Consider the following 21340-nt stretch of genomic DNA (forward strand, 5'->3'; position numbering starts at 1 on the left):
AGGAGATACTCTCAGATTGGAGTGACATTTCACTATCTATTTTTTCAAGGAAACAGCACGGCTATAGAGTGAACAGTTCAGCCATAAAGGTGCTTTATCAGCTACATTTGTTTCTGTTGTTTCCCTATTCCCCTTCCACAGCTTATCCTGCCAGTTTTTGCCATCCTCATTTTCAAATGGTTTCACCCTATTTAAGATGAGTAAGGGAAATGGAACAGCAGGACCACTTGGCTGATTTCTTATAGGCATCATAAAAGAAATGGCTCTTCAGGGTTATTTGAATAGGAGAAAAGCAATGGCTTTGCAGCCTACCTCAGAAAGGGCATTTTATTAACAAGGGTCAGTAACGAAGCCAAAACGCAGAGGTGGGAGTGATGCAGACACACACATGGGTTGGGCTCCATTTCAGTTTTACACATCTGCACCTGGGCTATTCACCTGTGCTCTCCTGCTCGGCACTGAGGGCAAACACACAGTGCCAGGGCACAAAACAGAGCAGTCAAAACACAGCCAGACTTTATCCTTCTGTGCCTTGACTGTGAAGGTGCAGTGGGAGCAGCAAGGCAGAGGAGACAAGGCTGCCAGAGTCCCTTAGCTGGACACTGAGAGCAGTCAGGAGGTGTCACTCTGTACCTGCCATGGATTTGGTGCCACTGCCTCAGTGTCCCCTCCTGCTGCTCTGAGTGACAAGGCTCAGGGCTTGCTGGTTTCATCTGCTGGGCAACCTGCACTGAGGTGGGACAAAGCTGGTAAGTGAGCACGAGGAGTGGCACAGACTGCTGGGACTGGAAGCCTACACATAGAAGCCTAGAGGAAGGAAAATAGGGGAAGGGTAACAATGCTCATCATAAAATGGAGATAGTGTAAAAGGGCCAGAAGACATTCACAAAGTGACCACAGAGTACTGGAAAAGAAAAAGATTACATTAACCAGTCTCCCAGAAGTGAGACAGGAGATGGAATGGCTGGAGAATGTACCACAATAGTCACACTATATTAAAAAAAAAAAAAAAAAAATTCCCAACATCAGAATATTAATTTGTCAAAGAATAGAGTTTCCACTTAATCAAGAGAAAACAGGTACTCTGTGTCTTCTCTAAGAAAAAATTTGGAGCTTCATTAATAGCTTTCAAGACATGCTGAAGATACATATATGTTCTTGAAGTATAAATAAAAATGATTTGTAGAATTTTGAGTCTTGGACTTCTTATCATCTGGTCAGCTGAGCCCACTAATATACAACCAGGATTTTTCTATGACAAGAAAAATAAAACGAGATTACATCCTGATGAGATTTTTTTGCACTGCTATTTCCTCTGTGGAAAATGAGGTTGGAGGAAACCTCTATCTCCATAAGCCACAAGCTAAAACGGGAAACAAAACTAAAAGCCAAAGCCCAAATAACTGCAGGACTTGGACAGTAAATCAAAAGACCACAGCACCAATGAGAAGTGGAACTGCTGCAGTCCACAAGCAGAGTATTTTCACAGAGTGGGATTTAGAATGGCTATTGCCTTGGCAATATCCTAGCACATTAAGCAAAAAATACTTGATTTCTTTGGTATATCTACCCAAATTCCACGATTAAAGCCTATATAAAGCCCACCACCCTATATTGTAACTTCATCTGACAAAAGACAGCAAGACAGGTTTCCATTTGCTTCATTTAACATCACAGGAAGCAAATTCCACCAGGATTAACCACAGAGGCCGAAGAAAGGCACTTCCCTAATCTCCATCAGGCATCAGCATACAAAATGTGTAAGGTTTATCAAAACACTACTCTCAAGGACTCAAAGAGAACATAATCATATTACACTGAGCCTTCAGCTGACACAACTTAACACAAGAGTCTTTCTCTTTAGTCTGCTAAGATGCTCCATAAATTCAGTTTCGGTCCTCACTTTAAAAACAACCAGTACTAACTTCCCAGGAAAACCTTCCAGCTTTTCCATTTCTTCTGAAAGTCTTTCTGGATACTTTTAGCAAAATTCAAACTTTCTAAGCATGTGTTCAGCATCACAGAGTAAGAAACTGGAAGAATGAATTTCCGACTCTGCCACATTAAAGAATTACCTCTTGCATCCTCATATCCTACTGCAGGGGGAGTTTTCTGCCAAAACCAGTCAAAGGGTGCTGTGTGATCACATGGGGAGGAGAGGGGAAATAAAATCTGCCTCCTCCCACCCAGCGAGCCTTGGAGAAATTATTTAAATATCCTTTATACTGACTTCTTGGCCGTGTCAGAGACATAAGAATAATTTTTGGACTGTTTCAAAGGACTAGAAATCTATTGCAAGAGGACTTGTGCTTGGATGCAGAATTTGCCATTGCTATGAATGGATTTGGAAAGAGAGAGCTCTTTGTGCAGACTGGACTCCTGGCACACTCTTGGTATGCACTGGGGATTACTGGGACATGGCATCCACACCTGATCCACGACTCTGGAAAAATACCATTGAATCCAAATCCAAACATTTCAAGACAATTAATTAGTCTTCCTTCTGTCCCCCAATTTTCACTCCTCCAATGCTTACTAAGCCATACATGGAATGATAAATAATTGAAACTTTACTGTGCAGGATAATAGAGAATGTTAATGTTTTTTCCCCTTAAAATATTTACATCTCACTTATTAAGGTTTTAGTATTCCTCACAAATGGATAATTCAGAATGCAGACTATCAGAAGGATGTAAGGCCCTGATTTGTCTTGGAACACTACCATAATGTAAACTAATAAATTGTATGTTCAGCAAATACAAATACAGTATCTGATCTTTTTGCACTGCAAATTGGTAAACAAGGGCTATTCATATCACGGGTTTCAAACACGGGCTAAATACTTTTATCAGGTTTAATATATTTTATAGGGCAAAGAAAAAAGATCTGTCAATATTTCTAGGCCACATTTCATCTCCAGAAAAAGCCAAAAAGCCTTGAAATAGTAGCATCAATACATGCAGCACCTGCAGATTTAACCCGATGTCTTGGCTGCGCACTGATGTCCAGGGAAGGACGGGTGTGGCTGGGCTGCCTGCTGGGCAGCTCCCCATGGAACGGGAGTGGATTCTGCTCCCGCCGTTCCTGCCAGGGCAGCCCCTGCCAGCCGGACACACGGCCCCGATCCGGGACACACGGCTCCAACGCCGGGACACACCGCCCCGATCCCGGACACACGGCCCCGATCCGGGACACACGGCTCCAATGCCGGGACACACGGCTCCAACGCCGGGACACACGGCTCCAATGCCGGGACACACGGCTCCAATGCCGGGACACACGGCCCCGATCCGGGACACACGGCCCCGATCCGGGACACACGGCTCTAATGCCGGGACACACGGCTCCAATGCCGGGACACACGGCCCCGATCCCGGACACACGGCCCCGATCCGGGACACACGGCTCCAAAGCCGGGACACACGGCCCCGATCCGGGACACACGGCCCCAGTGCCGGGACACACGGCCCCGATCCCGGACACACGGCCCCGATGCCGGACACACGGCTCCAAAGCCGGGACACACGGCCCCGATCCGGGACACACGGCTCCAATGCCGGGACACACGGCCGCGATCCGGGACACACGGCTCCAATGCCGGGACACACGGCCGCGATCCGGGACACACGGCCCCAAAGCCGGGACACACTGCCCCAGTGCCGGGACACACGGCCCCGATCCCGGACACACGGCCCCGATCCCGGACACACGGCCCCGATCCGGGACACACGGCCCCGATCCCGGAAACACGGCTCCAAAGCCGGGACACACGGCCCCGATCCGGGACACACGGCTCCAATGCCGGGACACACGGCCGCGATCCGGGACACACGGCTCCAATGCCGGGACACACGGCCGCGATCCGGGACACACGGCCCCAAAGCCGGGACACACTGCCCCAGTGCCGGGACACACGGCCCCGATCCGGGACACACGGCCCCAAAGCCGGGACACACGGCCCCGATCCCGGAAACACGGCTCCAAAGCCGGGACACACGGCCCCGATCCCGGACACGCGGCCCCGATCCCGGACACGCGGCTCCAATGCTGGGACACACGGCCCCGATCCCGGACACGCGGCCCCGATCCCGGACACGCGGCTCCAATGCTGGGACACACGGCCCCGATCCCGGACACGCGGCCCCGATCCCGGACACGCGGCTCCAATGCTGGGACACACGGCCCCGATCCCGGACACGCGGCCCCGATCCCGGACACGCGGCTCCAATGCTGGGACACATAGCTCCAAGGCCGGGACACACGGCCCCAATCACGGACACACGGCTGCAGTGCTGGAACACAAGGCTCCGATCCGGGACACGCGGCTCCAATGCTGGGACACAAGGCTCCGATCCCGGACACACGGCCCCGATCCCGATCCGAGACACCCGGCTCCAATGCCGGGACACACTGCCCCAATGCCGGGACACGCGGTCCCGATCCCGATCCCGATCCCGGGACACGCGGGCCCCATTCCCCCCGAGGCAGGCGGTGCCGGTGCCGAGGGAACGGAGGGCGGCTGTAGCAGCTCCTGGCCGGCCCCAGGCAGAGCCGTGGGGATCCCCCAGAAGCTGTGCCCAGCCCCTGGCCGCTCCCCGTGCCCCCGGTGCCGCCCCTGCACTACAGTCCGTGTCCCGGGGCACGCTCGGCCGCTGCGGCTGTGCCAAGGCAACACGGTCCCACTGCCGGACACAAACCAGCTGCAGCTTCATACACCTTGGAATGGAATTCTGAAAGATGATGAAAAAATCCTACAAACGCTATTTTCTGAATATACTCATTTGCATTCCCATGAGAATGTTTTAGCTATTTTCTGAAGAGGAAATCAGCCACCTGCCCGATCATACCCGTTACTTATCTTGTTTTAAAGTTTACCTGAACTTTATTTTATTTACACTCTAGCTCTTCTACAGTTTCCACAACATTTTGGAAATTAATTTTTGTGCAAGTACTTCCAGTTTCAGAGATTATTTGGGTTTTTCCTCAGTAATCAGTATTTTGCTATAATACCTTGTAACTGGCCTAATTGGACTCTAAGCCTACTACACCAGGAAAACCTACAACCTACAGTGTATCAGTGAATACACTGATATATCGTAATGAAAGAAAGAAGGTACTATATCGGTACAGACATTTAGCTTTGGGCTTCTAAAAGAACAAACTTCACACTACATTCCCATCTCCTCCACAGCAGACTCTTACAGGAAATAATATTTCTTTTTCTACCTCTTCTTTTTGTGCTGCAGTCTGTTTCCACGATAACAGTGGTTCCGATACCCACAGTATCTGAATTATCCCTTTACAGTTAAAAAAAAAGGGTAAATAAAAATAATACATTAAAACAATTCCTTGTTATGTGAGGAGAGTCTAGATAAAATATTAGACAAAGGGGTTAACTTCTCCCCCTGCAAACCTGCTCATTCCCTTCAGGCACAAGGCAATCTTTCATTACTTTAGTTTCCCTGTTGTATTGAAGGATGACAGTTATACTTTGCTTCCTGGATATTTAACACTGAAATACATGGCCTTGTCTCTGCATTAGAAAATACTAAATCGATGTAAATAACCCTCTAACTTTGTGAAAATGTTTTCCTTCCCTTTTCAAAATGTACTCTGATGGACAACTGAGAATGCTCCAATGGACACCTGACACACCTTTTGCCATGTTATCCCAGTACACTGGACACTGAATAATAGCTCAGATCAGCTCCCAGAGAATATGAATGAATACTACAAACCCATCAAGAGTCCACCAGCACCTACAAAATGACCTAAGTGCCACCAGGGACCAACCAGCAAATGCACTTGAGAAAGGCAGGGAGCAACACTGAGCTTCTCCAGGTGACAATGTCCACAGTCCTTTCCTTGAGTGTCCCTCTTGGCACATGAAACAGTTCAGAGACCAAAATACCGACCAAACAAGGCAATATTTGGAATTATCCCACCCCTCTCCCTAATGTACACCATTTTTTTAACAGATACTAAAAACCCCAACTGTCTGAGCCATCTTTTAGAAGTCATTTCTAAGAAAGAACTCCTCAGAGCCGTTTACAATCCCAGCCATGAATCAGTGCTGTACCACTGAAGAAGGGATACCCATTGTCTGTCACAGCAGGATAAAGCCTGTCTGCTTATTGCTGTTAGTGTAGTACCAGTGTAGAGCTTAGAAAGCACTTGGATCAGTGCTTCCTTAGTGCAAAAGGTTTTATAAATCTGCAAACCTTCAACTAGTAAGAACCACAGAAACAGTCTATCAGTTGCATCAGGAAATCAGTGGTCTCATAATATTAAAGTGGCCTAATCTTAAAGGTGATCTAAAAAGGCTTTTTACCTGCCAAAGACCAACTCTGGTTTCTGTCTTTCTTCTGTAACAACTGACAACATGACTAAGAACTAAAATCAGATAAGAACTTGCATTCCATAAGTGGTTCTGGTTGTGAAGACACTCTCAGTTTGGGGGTAGAGGAGTGGATAAAGAAATGTGCCCTAAGAAAGGAAGCATAAAAGAAAGATATCTTTCTTTAATTCTAAAACACATTGCTTCTGTTAAGCAAATAAATAAACCTACCAATTTTGTCCCACTTTAAAAAGAATTTTAAAAGGAGCTTCTCCATTTTTAAGCTCCACAGCCTACTAAGTCAAAAGATATCTTCTGTTCACTGGTATACTTCCACTCCAATCTGAGTACCTTAGACCTTCCCTGGGGAAAGACAAAAACTCTTTGTTTTGACCCAAAGACTGCATTTAGCACTCAGAGCTTTTACCCCCTTCATTCTGTGATGGGACTTTTCTCAGGAACTGTGCAGATCTCCTGAGAGCTGTGCAGACTCCCAGCTGGCAGCAGTTTGCTCAGCCAGTTTGTACCCAGCCAGGTTCAGGCACAGAATGCCTGGCACACGGTGTCCTCTGACTGCCTGCACAGCTTCTCAAGGTAACAGTGCTTCAGCCCTACTGCTGTTTGTTTCTTTCTGCTGACTCCTCTTCCTGCTGGCCCTGCTTAAGTAGGATCCCGTACTTAGTTCTGTGTTCTCCTATTATTTTTCTCTGTATTAAGACTAGGTTGTGCCATGTTAGTAGATACAGTCTGGGCTAAAACTCTCGCCTCATAAAATTTCTTGACCTCTCATCCTTTCTCTTACAGAAAGAGATAATACTTCCTTATTCTTTTTCCATTTTCTGATATGTGTTGTGCAAAGTAAAAACATTTAAATATAAATAAATGGGATTCTGGTTGGCTCACAGACACTCCTCTATTTAAAAAGCCAGTTCAGAACTTTGGCTCCTATTTTTACCCCCTCTGTTTCAAAGAAGCTCACAAATATTTAAGCCCTCATAGCAGGTAAAATGTTGTATAATTTTGGAAATAACAATAACTATGGTCCCTGAAACTATAGTTTAAAAATTTAGATGTAAGCAGCTGATAGATCTCTAGGTTTTTCCATGAAGACTGCAAAGAGACCTCCCACACCATGATGGAAGTGAAAGTTCAGATTTTGTAACTTTCACACCTGAAAGGGCACGGCCCTACCAGAGGCAATAAAGGAAGAAACTAAAAAAGCAGACGGAACAGAAGATTCTGCGTGAAAGGAAAAGAGCAATTAATTACATAAAGAGAATTGAAAACTGTAAGTTCAGGATCAGTCAAAAGATTTGAAAACATTTAAAAAATATTTAAAATCTGAATTTCTCTCATGCTACGACTGAGATAGAACTGACCAAGTTACATCACTGATAATCTCAGAATTTAACACAGAGACACGAGAGCTTATTAATATCTTCAGAGTCGCATTTCTACTTTCTGATGACTAGAGCCTATTTTTTTATTTTCTAGCAGAAAAGAAAAGCAAAACATAAAAACTACAAATCTAGAAGTCTCAATATACCATGAAATTAATCTTGCAAACGGAAGTGCTGATGAGCAAGAAACGAAGTCAGCTCTTTCCCATGTGTTTATGCAGGTGTGCCATCTGCTGGAGATGGGTCATCTTCTTGTGTCAAACCTCAGTGATGGATTTTTATTATTTTAAAATACATCTAATATTCAGCAGCAGTTTTCAAGCTTTTGAAAAGCCTGTTTAAAATATACTTGCATATAGGCTAGTTGTATGTGCCTCAAGGAGGTCTAACTGCAAGGATCTGAACTGCTTCACCACTAGCAGCTTGTACAAAAAGCCACCTTCCTCAGCAGTTTATGAGTGATGGAAACAGCCACAAAACAGACAGGATCTGGTACAGGTTATTACCTCAGTGTGAAGACAGATATTCCCAGTCTGGAAAGTTGGTGCAACTTCAAGAGGAGGGTTTTTGACTCCAGCTCTTGAGAGCCCACAGCCCCTTGACTGATGCTACAGACTCCCTAAGCCCAGCTAGCAGTAAGGCACACACACCATCTGCCCACTGGGAGTGGATGTCCCAGGAACACTAAGAACAGCGCCGGCTGCATAATCCTCTTTACTGATCTGTTTGCTTCCCCACTTTTGGCTTAGGAGTTTCTCGGGCTGGCTGTGCTTTCCTAGAGCTGCAGGAATGCAGGTAACCTGTCAGTGAGCAGCTGTGTGAACTCTGTCAGGAGTTCCCCACATCTCCCTGCATGCTGCATTAAGAACACTGGCTTTGGTTTCTCTAGAACCTGGCTCCAGCTTTCCCCTGTGCCCCCTCGTCCTGGCACCAAGAAGACAGCAGGCAATCACCATCTGTCTTTTCCATGCCATTTGTGACACTTCAGATCTCCATAACATAACCCCAGAAGAACTTCTTCCCATTGTCACATTTTCCTCCAGGAGTAGTACTAGTTTACCTATTTCCTGATACATAAGACATACCTGAAATCATTACATATTTCCCTTTCTGCTATCTCTGAACCTTTAGCAATTGTAGCTTATCTGTTCAGAGACAAAGAACTAGAACTTCACATCCTATCCAAAAGATGTAAATGACCTAGGTATTTGTATCTGATGACATTATTTGTTCTGGTTTTGCTTGTTTCTAAGTAATCTTAACAAAGGATTTTTATGAGCTGCTGAGTACTGAGCTGATATTTTCCAGGAACTACCTATCCCATCTGCAAATTCAAGGCCCACACTTTTTATGTGAAGATATAATTGAGTTCTGTCTTCCCCCTCCATTGGGTAGCACTCAATACACACTGGATTTCACCTGTGCCATTTTACTGCCTGCTCACTCACTCTCTTCAAAATTATCATTCAGCACCAATTCTTGTCCCTACTGTTCTGAATTTCTGCATGAACATTGCACTGTCCCCTCACTGCTGTCCATCTTTTTCCAAGTCATTTTAGAACATGTTGACCATGACAGAACTGCAGAACTCTACTGGTAACCTCCCTGTACTTCCAAGGACTGATGAAACTCCAATTCTTTTCAATTTCTTAAGTGTTTTGCTCTTAAACTACAGCTGTATAGTTTCTTTCAAAATCTTAGGTAATAGACCTTATCAAAATCATCTTGGAAATCCAAATATTTTGCATCTTTTCCCAACTGGTTTCAATGGAATCAGAAAACAAAAGCTGAGCAATTTTCACTTTCAAACTAAGCAGAAGGAATTTGTCAGTGATCACAGATCTTGTTTTCATCTTACCATCCAGCTGTTTTCATCTGTGCCTTATCTTTGACAATAAAAAGGTCTATTCTTTAAAAAGCTCAATGTCAGCCTAAGACATCTGTGCATTAAAACACCTGTGTTTCCAGCACAAGAACCTTTGTTTCTGACCAAATGGAGGTCAAACATAAGATTTCCAATCTCAGAATTCCAGCTGAATTTTCACCCATCAGTCTTAAAGTACAAGACTGGAACCTTCTTGTTTCCAGGTAAGAAAAAGATAAGCATATGTTCTCTTTACTACTGCAGGATGATAGAGATGTATGATATACAGGTAAGGATATACAGTGTCTTCAGAAAAAAAGACACATTTATTGTCTTTATTGCAATTATTGAAGTCTGACCTTTTGTATCCGAGACTGATCTGAAACTCAGGATGGCAACATCCCCCATGCTGGGGGGAAACCTTCCACACCTGCTCCACCAGAAATTTCAGGGGCACTTCTGTGACAGACAGGGCAAAATAGCATATGTCTAAAATATACAGAGATAAATGCTTACTTGGCTTTAAATGGGGAATCAGACACAGCATTTTTTGCTTCCATCAAGCTCTCATATTCCTTTGCCCTGGAGGAGAAAATATTCATTATTATTGACTGTTGTCTAAAGTGTACAGGATATAAGACCAGCAACCAAGTTCAAACCTTGGGTTTTTCTGCTTCATAGTAAAGCACAGCATTTCTGTCAATGCTGCCCTGCCATAATCCATAATCCACTGCTGCTCAACTACTGGCCATTGGCCATTAACAATTTATTATTAATATCACTACTTTAGAATAACATCAGTACACAAAAGGTGCATTTAAGTTGACTTTTCAAATTGTAGAAAATTTCACAAGTGATATATACAACTGTAGTAATCTACTGCCTATTATAAAATGATTAGTGAAATAATGCTATATAATATTAAGACAAAAATATATAAGTAATATTATTATATAAAATATTAATGACTTAGACATGTAGTACAGACCAGATTAGTACATCAGAGAGATTACAATTAACATACAAATAACTGTTGCATTTGCAGGCACAGGAGCATTTTTTATGTAACTACTGACTGTAGTGTAACATAATGAATGTTAGCCAAACAGCACAGAAACACCTTCACCAAGGACTCATTTACTGCTGGAAAGAGAAACATGACCTCTTTAGTCCCTTAAAAGTATTGTTTACACTGGCCATGTGCCAAAAAGCAGGAAGAGGGAGACAAGACTTTTTTCCACTGCTTGTTTTCACTCCAGCCAGCCTGTGCCGACAGGTGAAATCCATGAGTCGTTCCTGGAGCAAGGCAGGGCCCACAGCAACAATTCTGTACCCCATTTCTAACAACACACGTGTAAAGCAAAACAAATCCAGGCACTGCAGTGATGCAGATACATTTCTCTCAGATACATATATTAAACCTTTCTTCATATTTTCTGTTCACCCAAATGGCTCAAGTTTCCCAAAGCTACTCAGATTTCCCTTTTGTTTGCTTCACCGTTCCAGCTTAAGCTCCATGCAAACATTGTTACATCACCAGCAGCTCTGATTTGTGGGTCATTAATAAAGCCATTAATCACAGCTGAATTTAGTATTAAACATGAAGGTGAGATTCCTTTATTAACCTTTTGCCTTCTTCGCCAGAAACAACACATTTCAGCTTCTGTACAGACAAGTCAGTGAAACCTGAATTATCACCTCAAAACCCTGTTACTAAATGCGCTGGACTGCTTTAAGTCCCCTGACTACCTGCTAAGCACACCTCTGATGCCTCCATTCAGCTTTCACCCACGCTGCTTCTCCTGTGTCACTGTCCAAACATCCTCCTGCTAGCAGCACAGAAGTGATAACCTGAGGTAATTTACTTACCTATGTATCAGTTGTTACTGATAGCACCGCTTAAATGGCTTAGGGTTATAAATATAATTAATAAGACTAACGAAACTTCTCAACACATCTAATATCCCATTGATCAGCATTTGTCCCCTCATTCACCTCTGCCCTTCATTGCTTTGATACTGCAAGAGTGATTTAAGATCTGGAAACTCAGGAGTGTAACAGGAACCTATTTGGTTGCAGTTCTTATTTTTTTCCAGTTTAAAATACCACAGCTTCCTAGAAACTGAAATGAATGTGAAATTTCAAGTGCTGAGGTGTAAGGGCATTCGTTGTAACTATTTATTTTCTTAGAGAAGAGCTGCAAATATGCACTAAAACATATGCTAACACATATGAAACTCTAAATTAGCAACAAGAAAATAACTCTGCTTTATGTTGCTACTGGACATTTTTATTAGTACGTCTTTTGTGGTAAACATCAGAAAATCTTATATTTAACTTATAGTTATCTTCAAGGACAGCAAAGCCATTGAAAACACTAGCCACCCTTTAAAAGTAAAACCAAGCTTAATGAACATGAACTTCATGTCTCCTCAATAAAACTCAGATTTTGAAACTTTCACTGTATTTTTCAATAGTACATCACCATTGTAAAATGATGGCCCTTTACTACTGTTTTAATCACAATTTTTGATGATGAATATGCTGACTCACACAGCAGTCTGACACATAAAAATTCAAAATGTTCTGAAAAAGTTTTTCTCCTATCTGTGCCAACAATAAATTATTATTTCAACTTGCATTCCAAGGTCTGACAAATCTTTGACTGAATTCAACAGAAGCCGCCCTGGAGAAATAATTAACACTGGTCCCAGTAACTGCATTAAATCAACAGGTCATTTGAATAACTCTGCATCCTGAGCATCCAGAAACCTGAAGAACATTATCCAGGTCCAACAGTGATATTCAGCTAGTGGATCTGCTCATCCAAAGAGGAGAGCACTCAGAAACATAACACACTGTAAGAGTGCTGTGGTTTTGAAGGCTGATGTGCCTGCTAGGAGTCACTAAAACATCTCACTTCTACTGTAGCTCTAAAAATCTGTGCAAGCTTTTTTCTCTTATTTGAAACCTTCTCGCTTAAAAAGGCAGAGAAAAATGTGTAACAGTGACTCTTACCTAGGTGAGAAGTATTTTTAGAGAGAAATGCAAAAATATATTACAATATTCAGCTGAGCATTAACCTGAGCTGGGGACCATTCAGCCATGAAGAGTGACACTGCCAGCTCATGATATAATGATGTCCTGCACATCACACTGATTTGCAGATGTCACTTTTTAGACTGAGAACAAATTGCACGTCTGACAACTCACTTTCCACTTTAAGATATTTTTAACTTCCTTCTTGTTGTGACAGGCAAAAAAAAAAAAAAAAAAAAAAAGATTAAATTTAGTCATGGGATTTGACACTACAGCAGGCTGACTTCTATTTGTTGATTACTATTGATTTTCTTTGATACTTCATTTAAAAATCAATAGCTAGAAAGAAAAATAGGCATGGTTTACACAAATTTAAACATGCTATTGTATGCTAGAAGAGGCTACAGTTTTGGCAGGGCACTGGCATCCAATTATGAGAAAAGCTCTTAACAGGTGAAACCAAGGGCTCCAGATCGATATTCAGTTTTCTTTCTCAATCAGAGAAAGTGGCCATAAATTAGGCTCATCAGTGTTATTTTCAAGACACTCCCAAAGCAAATAATTTTACATTTTTTTTCAGCCTTCCACTGCACTCACACTAGAGGACAGAAGGTAAAGTTTAGAACAAAACTTAGAAAAAAAATAAAAATGAAAAGAAATTGTTACTACCTGGAGTTCATCCGCGCCTTTAGCTTTTTGGCTTTCTTTTTAATTTTCTGTTTCTCCTCTCCATCTTTTAACGGTTCCACAGGAACAGAACTCTCAATTACAATGTCCACAATATACTTTTTTAATGACAGGTGCTCCTGCAGAAAATAGTGGAACAATATTTAATGGTATAGTATGTGATGGAGATCATAGATTATCTTCCCAGGAAAAAGAACAGTGGTAAATATTTAACGGAAGGTTATGAAAATGAAGCCAAATTTTAAAATAAATCCTGGGAAAGAGATTATTTCACACTGGAGAGAACAAGCTATGTATTTTCTAAAAAGGGAGAAAAATTATTTAAAGAAGATCAATAAATACTGTGCCTCTTATAAAGAAATTGTTACCTGTAAGCATGGACTCCAAGCTGACATCCTCTCTCTCCTCTGAGCTGCCTTTTACAGCTACAAAAAACCTGCCCTACCAACATAACTCATTACATTAAATAAACTGATTTTGGTTTTTATATTAATTCTTCATCAAAATCTAAACATGTCTTAACCTATATTAAAATATATGGAAATGTATTTTACTATTCACTACTTACAACGTTCCCATTTATTAATGGGACTATTACTTTTCCTCTCGCATTAAAAAATTTGAATTTAGGCAAAATATTGGTAAAATTTCAGTTCCCCACAGAAGAAATACTAAACAAGTTCAGTGCCAGTTATTAGAACAATTTACACAATTTTTAATATACTGAGACTTGTATCTGTTTTCTTACAAAATACCAAACTTATTATAAAGTACAGCTCACCATGGCTTATTAGGATAATTTATCCTTGAATATTATTATGGCCACAATCAGATGTGGTTATTCCTTCCCTTTTGGTAAGTACCCTTAAATTTCAAAGTAAAAGGTGATGTGCTAAAAAAATTTATAGACAGTATTTTCCAAAAAAACAACCTATATTTTCTTTCATTGATTCAGGAAAAATACTGCATCAGTTGAAAACAAAATAAATCTCAGTGAAATTTCCTGGAAAAAGACCATTTAGTTTTAATGCTGCACGGTACAACCTAGGAATATATATCTGGTGGAAACAGTAAATGAAATATCCATTTTAAATCATAGGAATGCAAAATGAATACTGGATTAGTAGGTCTAATTCTACTGAATGAGTACTGGACATAAGAAATCCAACATTAAGCGAATTCTACAGGTAATGTTGACTTTCCCTTTGTTTCTCTGCCTACCTTGGATAAGTCCCAGCACACCTGAAGAGACTTCCTCAATGAACTGTCCAAGTTGTTCAAACCACACACATTGCCACAGATTGCTGTAGTTGCTTGTAAGGTAATTTTAACAGCTTTTGTAGGCATTTACCCTGCCCTAAACAGTCTCCATTTCGTTTTAGCAAGAAGGGCTTAAAAGCAAACCTTCTCAGGGTACCTCCAGAGGCCGTGCCCTTGGAGCATAACTGCAAGGAGTTAGTTCTCCACCAAGCTGCTGCAATGCAGAATAAACCCCCATCCTGGTTATGAACCCCCAGCTCAATTCTGTCTCATCAGAGAGATGCATCCCTCAACACACACCTAAAAATACCTTTCCCACTAACTTTCTTTTTAAAACCAGAAATCCAGTCCTTAGGTTCAAACTGCACAGGAAACAGGTGGGCTGGAGTTTGACAACGTTAGGAAAAGGAAGAACTTCCTCAGAACAGACCATGGCACTGCTGCTTTGCTACCAGGCTTTGGGGTACTGATCCTGTGACATCTACTGAGAAAGATCTTCATGAATGATTTCCATGGGATTTGGTATGAACACCCCTGCTTCTCAAAGGGTACAGCCCAGCACCCCCAGGAGCCTACCTCAGGTCTCTCCAGTGAGCTGCAGCACGGGTAACACACAAAATAACCAGGGCTGTTACTGTGCTTCTGCATCTTCATTCAGCAGTGCAATTGGCATTCTGGTTCACCACATCTTCAAACTGTCATTGCTCCAAAGTGACAGCAGAGTGGAATAAAGTTCCCACTGCACTCTGGGATGGCCACCATGCTACACCAGGGGTAGCCAGGCTGCTGTGCAGCCACACCAGGGCAGTTGTGACCGAGGGGTCACACTTGTGCTGGGCACAAAGCAAGGAGACAAAGCTTTGCACCTCCTGCACAGACACTCATCTCTTTTTTCATCATCTGATCTGTGATTAGCTGCTGACTGGAAGAGAACTGTAGGGTTCAACAAGCACATTCATGCCCCAGGCTGTGGGGCCAGGAGAGCACCCATGATGGTTGCAGACATTTGTTCACAGGAACTCGAGCACCTCTGTGCACCATGGTTCTCAGCATTCTCAGCTTTCACACGGGGCAGTGTGGATTAATACCAGACTTCATCCATACAGCTCATTAAAGTCAGACCAGAGTAATAATACCTTGTGTCACAAAACCAATCTCCCTCTGAAGGTACAGATCAAAGCGTGGGATTATCACCGCGGGCAGATCGACACCATTCAGGTGTGAAACAAGAATAACAAATAGCTTGGGATTGGGTGACAACTGGCACCTGAGGAGAACTGCTGCTACATCAACCTCCAGAGCAGGGGAAAAATATTTATTATCCCCGTGTTTTATGGAGCTCCAGCCAGTTACCTGAAAAAATTGAGGTTTTAGAATCCACTGAGTCACGCTGAAGTACAGGAAGTCCAATCCTTTAAATAATTAAACTCATGAGTAATTTTACCTGCATAGCCATACTTGAGCAGGGGAACACACCACAGAAATAACAACCATCAACAACAAAACCAATAACAACAAGCATAAAAGGGAGTGAGGCCAGTGCAGTGTTTTCAAAGCAAACTTTTGTCATCCTTTCATTTAAATAAAAATGAAAGCCATTAGTTTGAGGTGGGTGTATTTCGAATAAATGTAATGCAGGATAATGGGGTAATCTGGACACTTCTTCCTGAAAGCCTTTCACTTTAAAAAAAAATATTATTTTTATATAAGTAAATGCCAAGTGTAGTCAGAATTTCTAAGACTAAATTAATTTATCCTCTCTCTAAAAGCATTCTGGGTTTCTTCTTATGGCAATGTAAGGGGTCATCACTGGCCTGGTCCTGTGCTAGGCAGAGCACATTCTGGCCCCAAATCCTCAGATACTGTTACCACCACATCTTTTGAGAATTTAGGCCATTTTAAATGCAAAACATTGTAACTAGAGGCTCTTTTTTAATGGAAGCTGCTGTCATTATGATCTGTATTCAGCCTACCAAAATTTTTCAGCACAGTTTTAGTTTCAGCCATATCAATTTTAGCTGTGCAATTTCTCTGAAGCTCTGTTGTAAAGGCTTATTTTGCTAGTTCTGCCCTAACAGAATATTTTTGATCTCAGGATTAAACCAGAGCCAGCTATGATGGTCACTCCATATCAGACTTCTGCCATGATTTTTCATACTTGATACTCATCCTCTGAGCTGCACAGCTGAGATCAGAAACACCACAAAGTAAGGTCTCATCTTTCGTGAAGGTGACAGAATCTGTGCCACAAAGAGCAGGCACTGTTCTGTGCTGGGATGTACAAATACTGCAAAATAAAGAAACAAGAACTGAATGCTGACATGGATTTCTTCATTATCACCTGTGTATGCTCCTCTCTGCTCATGTGATGATGGCACAGTGACCCACTGGAGCAGAAATACTGCTCCTTCTCTCCTGTGCTATTTCCATGCTCCAAAGCTAAGAACTACTGCTAAAAATCCCAAGGTATCCCGTACCTGTCTCAGGGGGAGATCCTCAGTCTTCAGTGGAAAAAGCCATGAAGTAGAAGTAAGGTAGTAAACATCCACCATGGGATATTTCATGGTATTTTCTACAGATGTGTGTTGTCATTGGACAACGCCATAGAACCTCTAAATTTTTAGAGAACACTGAAGTAATTTTTAGAACAACTGACATAAATTTCTGTAAAAGTTTCAATACTTTATTTACCAACAAGGTGATAAAGACTAATATTATTGCCCACGTAAAACTGCAGTCACCACAAAGCAGATAGAAATTAGATTAATTACAAAAAATGTCTTTGCTATTCCTTCCTTCTTGTTGAGGAAGATGAAACAGGAAAGCCTTATAAATATGATTGCCTGGCAAAAGATTTTGAGAATATGGAAACTATAAGCAAGACTGAAATGAAAGCAAGCTTTGAGATAGCAAGCCTTAGTTACTGAACAACTGGAAAGCAATGGTATGGCCGGCTGAAGGTAATGCCCTTTTGATGAAACAACACCCTCTGCTTGCAGACAGCTCCAAGGGTCAGAGCAGACCCTACTAGCTTGGCAGAAGGGGTCCAAAGAGTAGTTTTTAGGGTTTAAAATGTAACACAGTACGGTAATGTAATCATTCTTATGGGCTGTATGTAAATGCTATGGGATTTGTATCTTGTACTAGATTGGTTAGTGAAAATTAGACTATTCAGCACAGAAGATTTATTGTATTGTAATGGGAACTTTCCTCTCTTGCTCTCTCTTTTGGCCTGCCCCGAGCTGTGGCTGGCAGCCCCAGGCAGGGCCCTGCACCCACCCCCTTTGCAATGAACCCTGAGTTCCAGGCCCTGGCTGCAGAGACCTCTCGTCTCCGTCCATCGCGACCGTCCTACCAACCAACGCTCCCACGCTTCTCCCTCCATTCCCAACTGTTCTGACTTTTGGTCAAGTCACTGGAAATCCTGAAGCTTTCCAAATGCAACAGATGGGCCTCATCCACAAACTACATGAGAAACTGAGTTGCCAAGAGCATTACAGCTAAAACTAATAAGGTCACCTCTGAAGTCACATTCTTGCTGGTTATTGCCTAGTCCCCTTCAACTGCCTGAACCAGAAACTCTACCCTGTTAGTCTCATATCTTGAAGTTGATAATTTTAGTTGACTAGGCACTTCTTATAACTAATGTTTTCTCTGTTTCTTATATGACATGTTTACACTACGAGAATAACAGCATTATAATCAATATCCCCTAAAGCAAAAGTAATTTTTTTTTTCAAACTCTAGAACAAACATAATTGCAAAGTTTTCCATGGACAGTGCAGCAAATGCTACAAAATGCTGAAATGCTATGTAGCTGAGCAGGGTCTGCTTCTGCTTGGATGAGGAAAACCATACCTTAAACTGGATTCCCAGCCTCAGTAATCTGTATAAAATACAACAGCTGCACAAGAAATTTCCCAACTGACATCCTCTTCATACAATAGCCATTCACAAGACCAATACTGCTCAGCAGTTCTCCCCATTTAGTGTCCTAATTACAGCAAGAGCACTCATGGATCTGTCTTTGGCAGGTGAAACCTTGGATATATATTTATCAAACTAGAACAGAACTGCAGAATTATGTTCCTACCCCATTTTTTTCCACTATGACACTTCTTGCCTCTCTGTACTACATATAAGTTACCATTCATTTCACTACTCAGAAAATATTAATAGGAACTTTTATTAAATTGTGAAGTGTGCCAAACAGAATTCTTTGTAACAAAATTCCCACCTTCTAAAATTAGAGGTAACCATAACACAAATACTTATTTCCTGTTCCTTTCTTTTTAAGTAAGTGTTGCCTTTTTATGAATTCTGCCTGGAGCACGCCTGCACAGGCAGGACAGTATTGCAGCAAAGCCAAGAAGGGAAGGACAGCCCGGCTGTGCTGGTGCAGGGCAGCCCCAGCCCCCCTGTGTTATCCCTGGCCACCCTAAGCACAGAGTTCCCCCTGGCACAGGAGGCTCTGGGATCCTTGGAGCAGGCAGGAGCTGCAGCCAGGGTAGCAGGGAGCTGCTCCAAGCTCAGGGAGGCAGCACTGCAGGGGGATCCCTGTCCAGCACGGCCTGGCAGTGCCACGGCCACCCAGGTGTGAGCCAGGGCTCTTGACCTGTGCTCCAGTGATAAACGCACCGAGTCACAGATCTGCAAAACCTTCCTGCCTGCTGGACTTTCACCCAAAAAAACTAAGCCAAAATGACCTTGCTGAATCTCAAAGAGTTTATAAGGTTTTTTCCCCTCTGTTATTTTTTCATTTTCATTCCCTTTATTTCTGGATTCTGGCCAGAACTGAAGCAGAAATGCCAGAATACTGCAAGGCTGGTTATTCTGTTATTTTTGTGTTCTTTCCAACCTTGAATCCCCAAGTTCTGAACGAAAAGGCATTCTTGTAAGTGTTCTAACCCAATTCTGCAGACCAAGGCAACTTGAAAAACATCTGTCTCCAGCTATTTATCTAAACTCAGTCTTCAGAACTTCCAAACACTTGTTATTACTTGCCCTCTCACATCAGCATTAAAACATAAACATGAGGAAGACTATAGAGAAATACTGGGAGTAGCTTATATAAACTAAAAATAACTGTCATTCATTTACCATTTTAATATTAAAAAATATATACATCAAACAGAGTATTTTCCATAAAGGTCATGTACCTAAAGAATATATTCTAGCAAATCAATAGGTAACTATTCTGAAGCCTACATATATCTTTTGGATTTACATCTCTACCTGTTTCAAAATAAACAATATCCTGTAACTGCAGAAAATCATTAAAAAGTGTTTTCACTATTTATTACCAATGTCAGGAATAATGGTTTCTTACTTGTGTATATAATCACTTAAGGGATATATTTGCCAAATTTTGAAGGGTTTTTAGGGTTCAATTCTAAATCACATTACCACAGGAATATTTGTTCATTATTTTACTACATGTTTCAACAGAATTCCTCACTATTTTATTTTTTCTTCATAATCTAGGACAATATTTAATATGGAAAACAGATGCTGAAGCAGACTATGAGTTATATCAAAAGCACACTTCAATTTTAAACAATGACAGCCTGAAACACAGTAATTCTTCATCATAAAGAGATCAAATACTATTATAGGACCACAAGTGATGATCCACTCCAAAATATGAAGAATCATACAAAGGAAGACTATGAATATTAATATGAAATAATAAGTGTTATTAGAGGTGCTATATGTTTAAGAAACAGGTTATAATATAATGAATTTTCAAATATTATTTTCTCAAAATAATTTTTCAAGATTTTAATTATTCACATTTCTTTGCTGGACTGTACTTTAGAAGATAAGTTGAGAGCACTAAAAAACTTTTATTATTCATTCAAAACTGAAGAGTGACCTTCCATTGTACAACTAGGCTTTCCTTGACATCTGGGATTTATGTTTTTTTTTTTTCCATGAGGGACTAATCTGCTTTTCAGCATGCCCAAACTAAAAACTATTTTTACTGCTAATAGTGACTGTACTTTCAGTTACCTTGCTCATCCATGGATTCAATGACATGACAGACTGCTACTAAGATAAAAAACAAATAAATATTCTTAATAAGAGCTTTAAGTATTTCTTCCAATTTTTAATAACATTCCCTCCTTGTCACTCCAAAATGTGGGGACAAAAGGCAAATTAAAGGTGTCTCGTCTCTGTGATGAGAATTCTGCATCCTGGCCATGGAAAACATCCCTGCAGATGAGAGAGGAAAGCTGGAAGGCACTGACATTATCATCTGGCTGCAAGGACAGCAGAGAGAGGGGGGGAGATCACAGTGCAGCTGCGCCTGCCAGCAGTAGTTTCTTTTACTGGTTGTGGATATTCAAGATGCCCAAGCCAAAAATAGGAAGGGTGCAGCAGCTGGCAGTGATCTATCACAATTAAAGGCACAGCCAATAAACGATTAATCACATTCGTTTTTGCCAAGAAAAACAATACTTTATAATAAATTAAAGGTAAGAAGCTATTGCTATGCAAAGTACAAAAAACTAGAATTGATATATGGGGTACTGAGAGACCTTCTGCAAGCTGCAGCATGGATTAGACTTTATAATCATTGATTTTCATGACAATGTCTTCTAGGACAGAATTATTCACAGCAGAATGACATGGCCAGAGCTCCTGGACTGAAAGGACCACAGGTACCCACAAGGTATGAAATATCCATAAAGAAAAATGAACCACAGATGCCTGGCATAATTCCACTCCTCTAGCAACACACAACTCTGC

At 41.8% G+C, this 21340-nt stretch overlaps 1 protein-coding gene across 8 annotated transcripts in view; it reads right to left on the reverse strand.

The window, feature by feature from the left end:
• SCAPER (S-phase cyclin A associated protein in the ER) overlaps nt 1-21340 on the reverse strand; it is a 137511-nt gene that overhangs the window by 67249 nt on the left and 48922 nt on the right. For all 8 annotated transcript variants that reach the window (XM_053988573.1, XM_053988574.1, XM_053988576.1 and 5 more), the window contains exons 21-22: nt 13310-13446; nt 10118-10183 (exon numbers count right to left, since the gene is read on the reverse strand). In XM_053988573.1, coding sequence (XP_053844548.1) covers nt 10118-10183; nt 13310-13446 — 203 coding nt within the window. The remainder of the gene's footprint in view (nt 1-10117; nt 10184-13309; nt 13447-21340) is intronic.

The sequence above is a fragment of the Vidua macroura genome, chromosome 12 (assembly GCF_024509145.1).
Source record: "Vidua macroura isolate BioBank_ID:100142 chromosome 12, ASM2450914v1, whole genome shotgun sequence".
Lineage (NCBI taxonomy): Eukaryota > Metazoa > Chordata > Aves > Passeriformes > Viduidae > Vidua > Vidua macroura.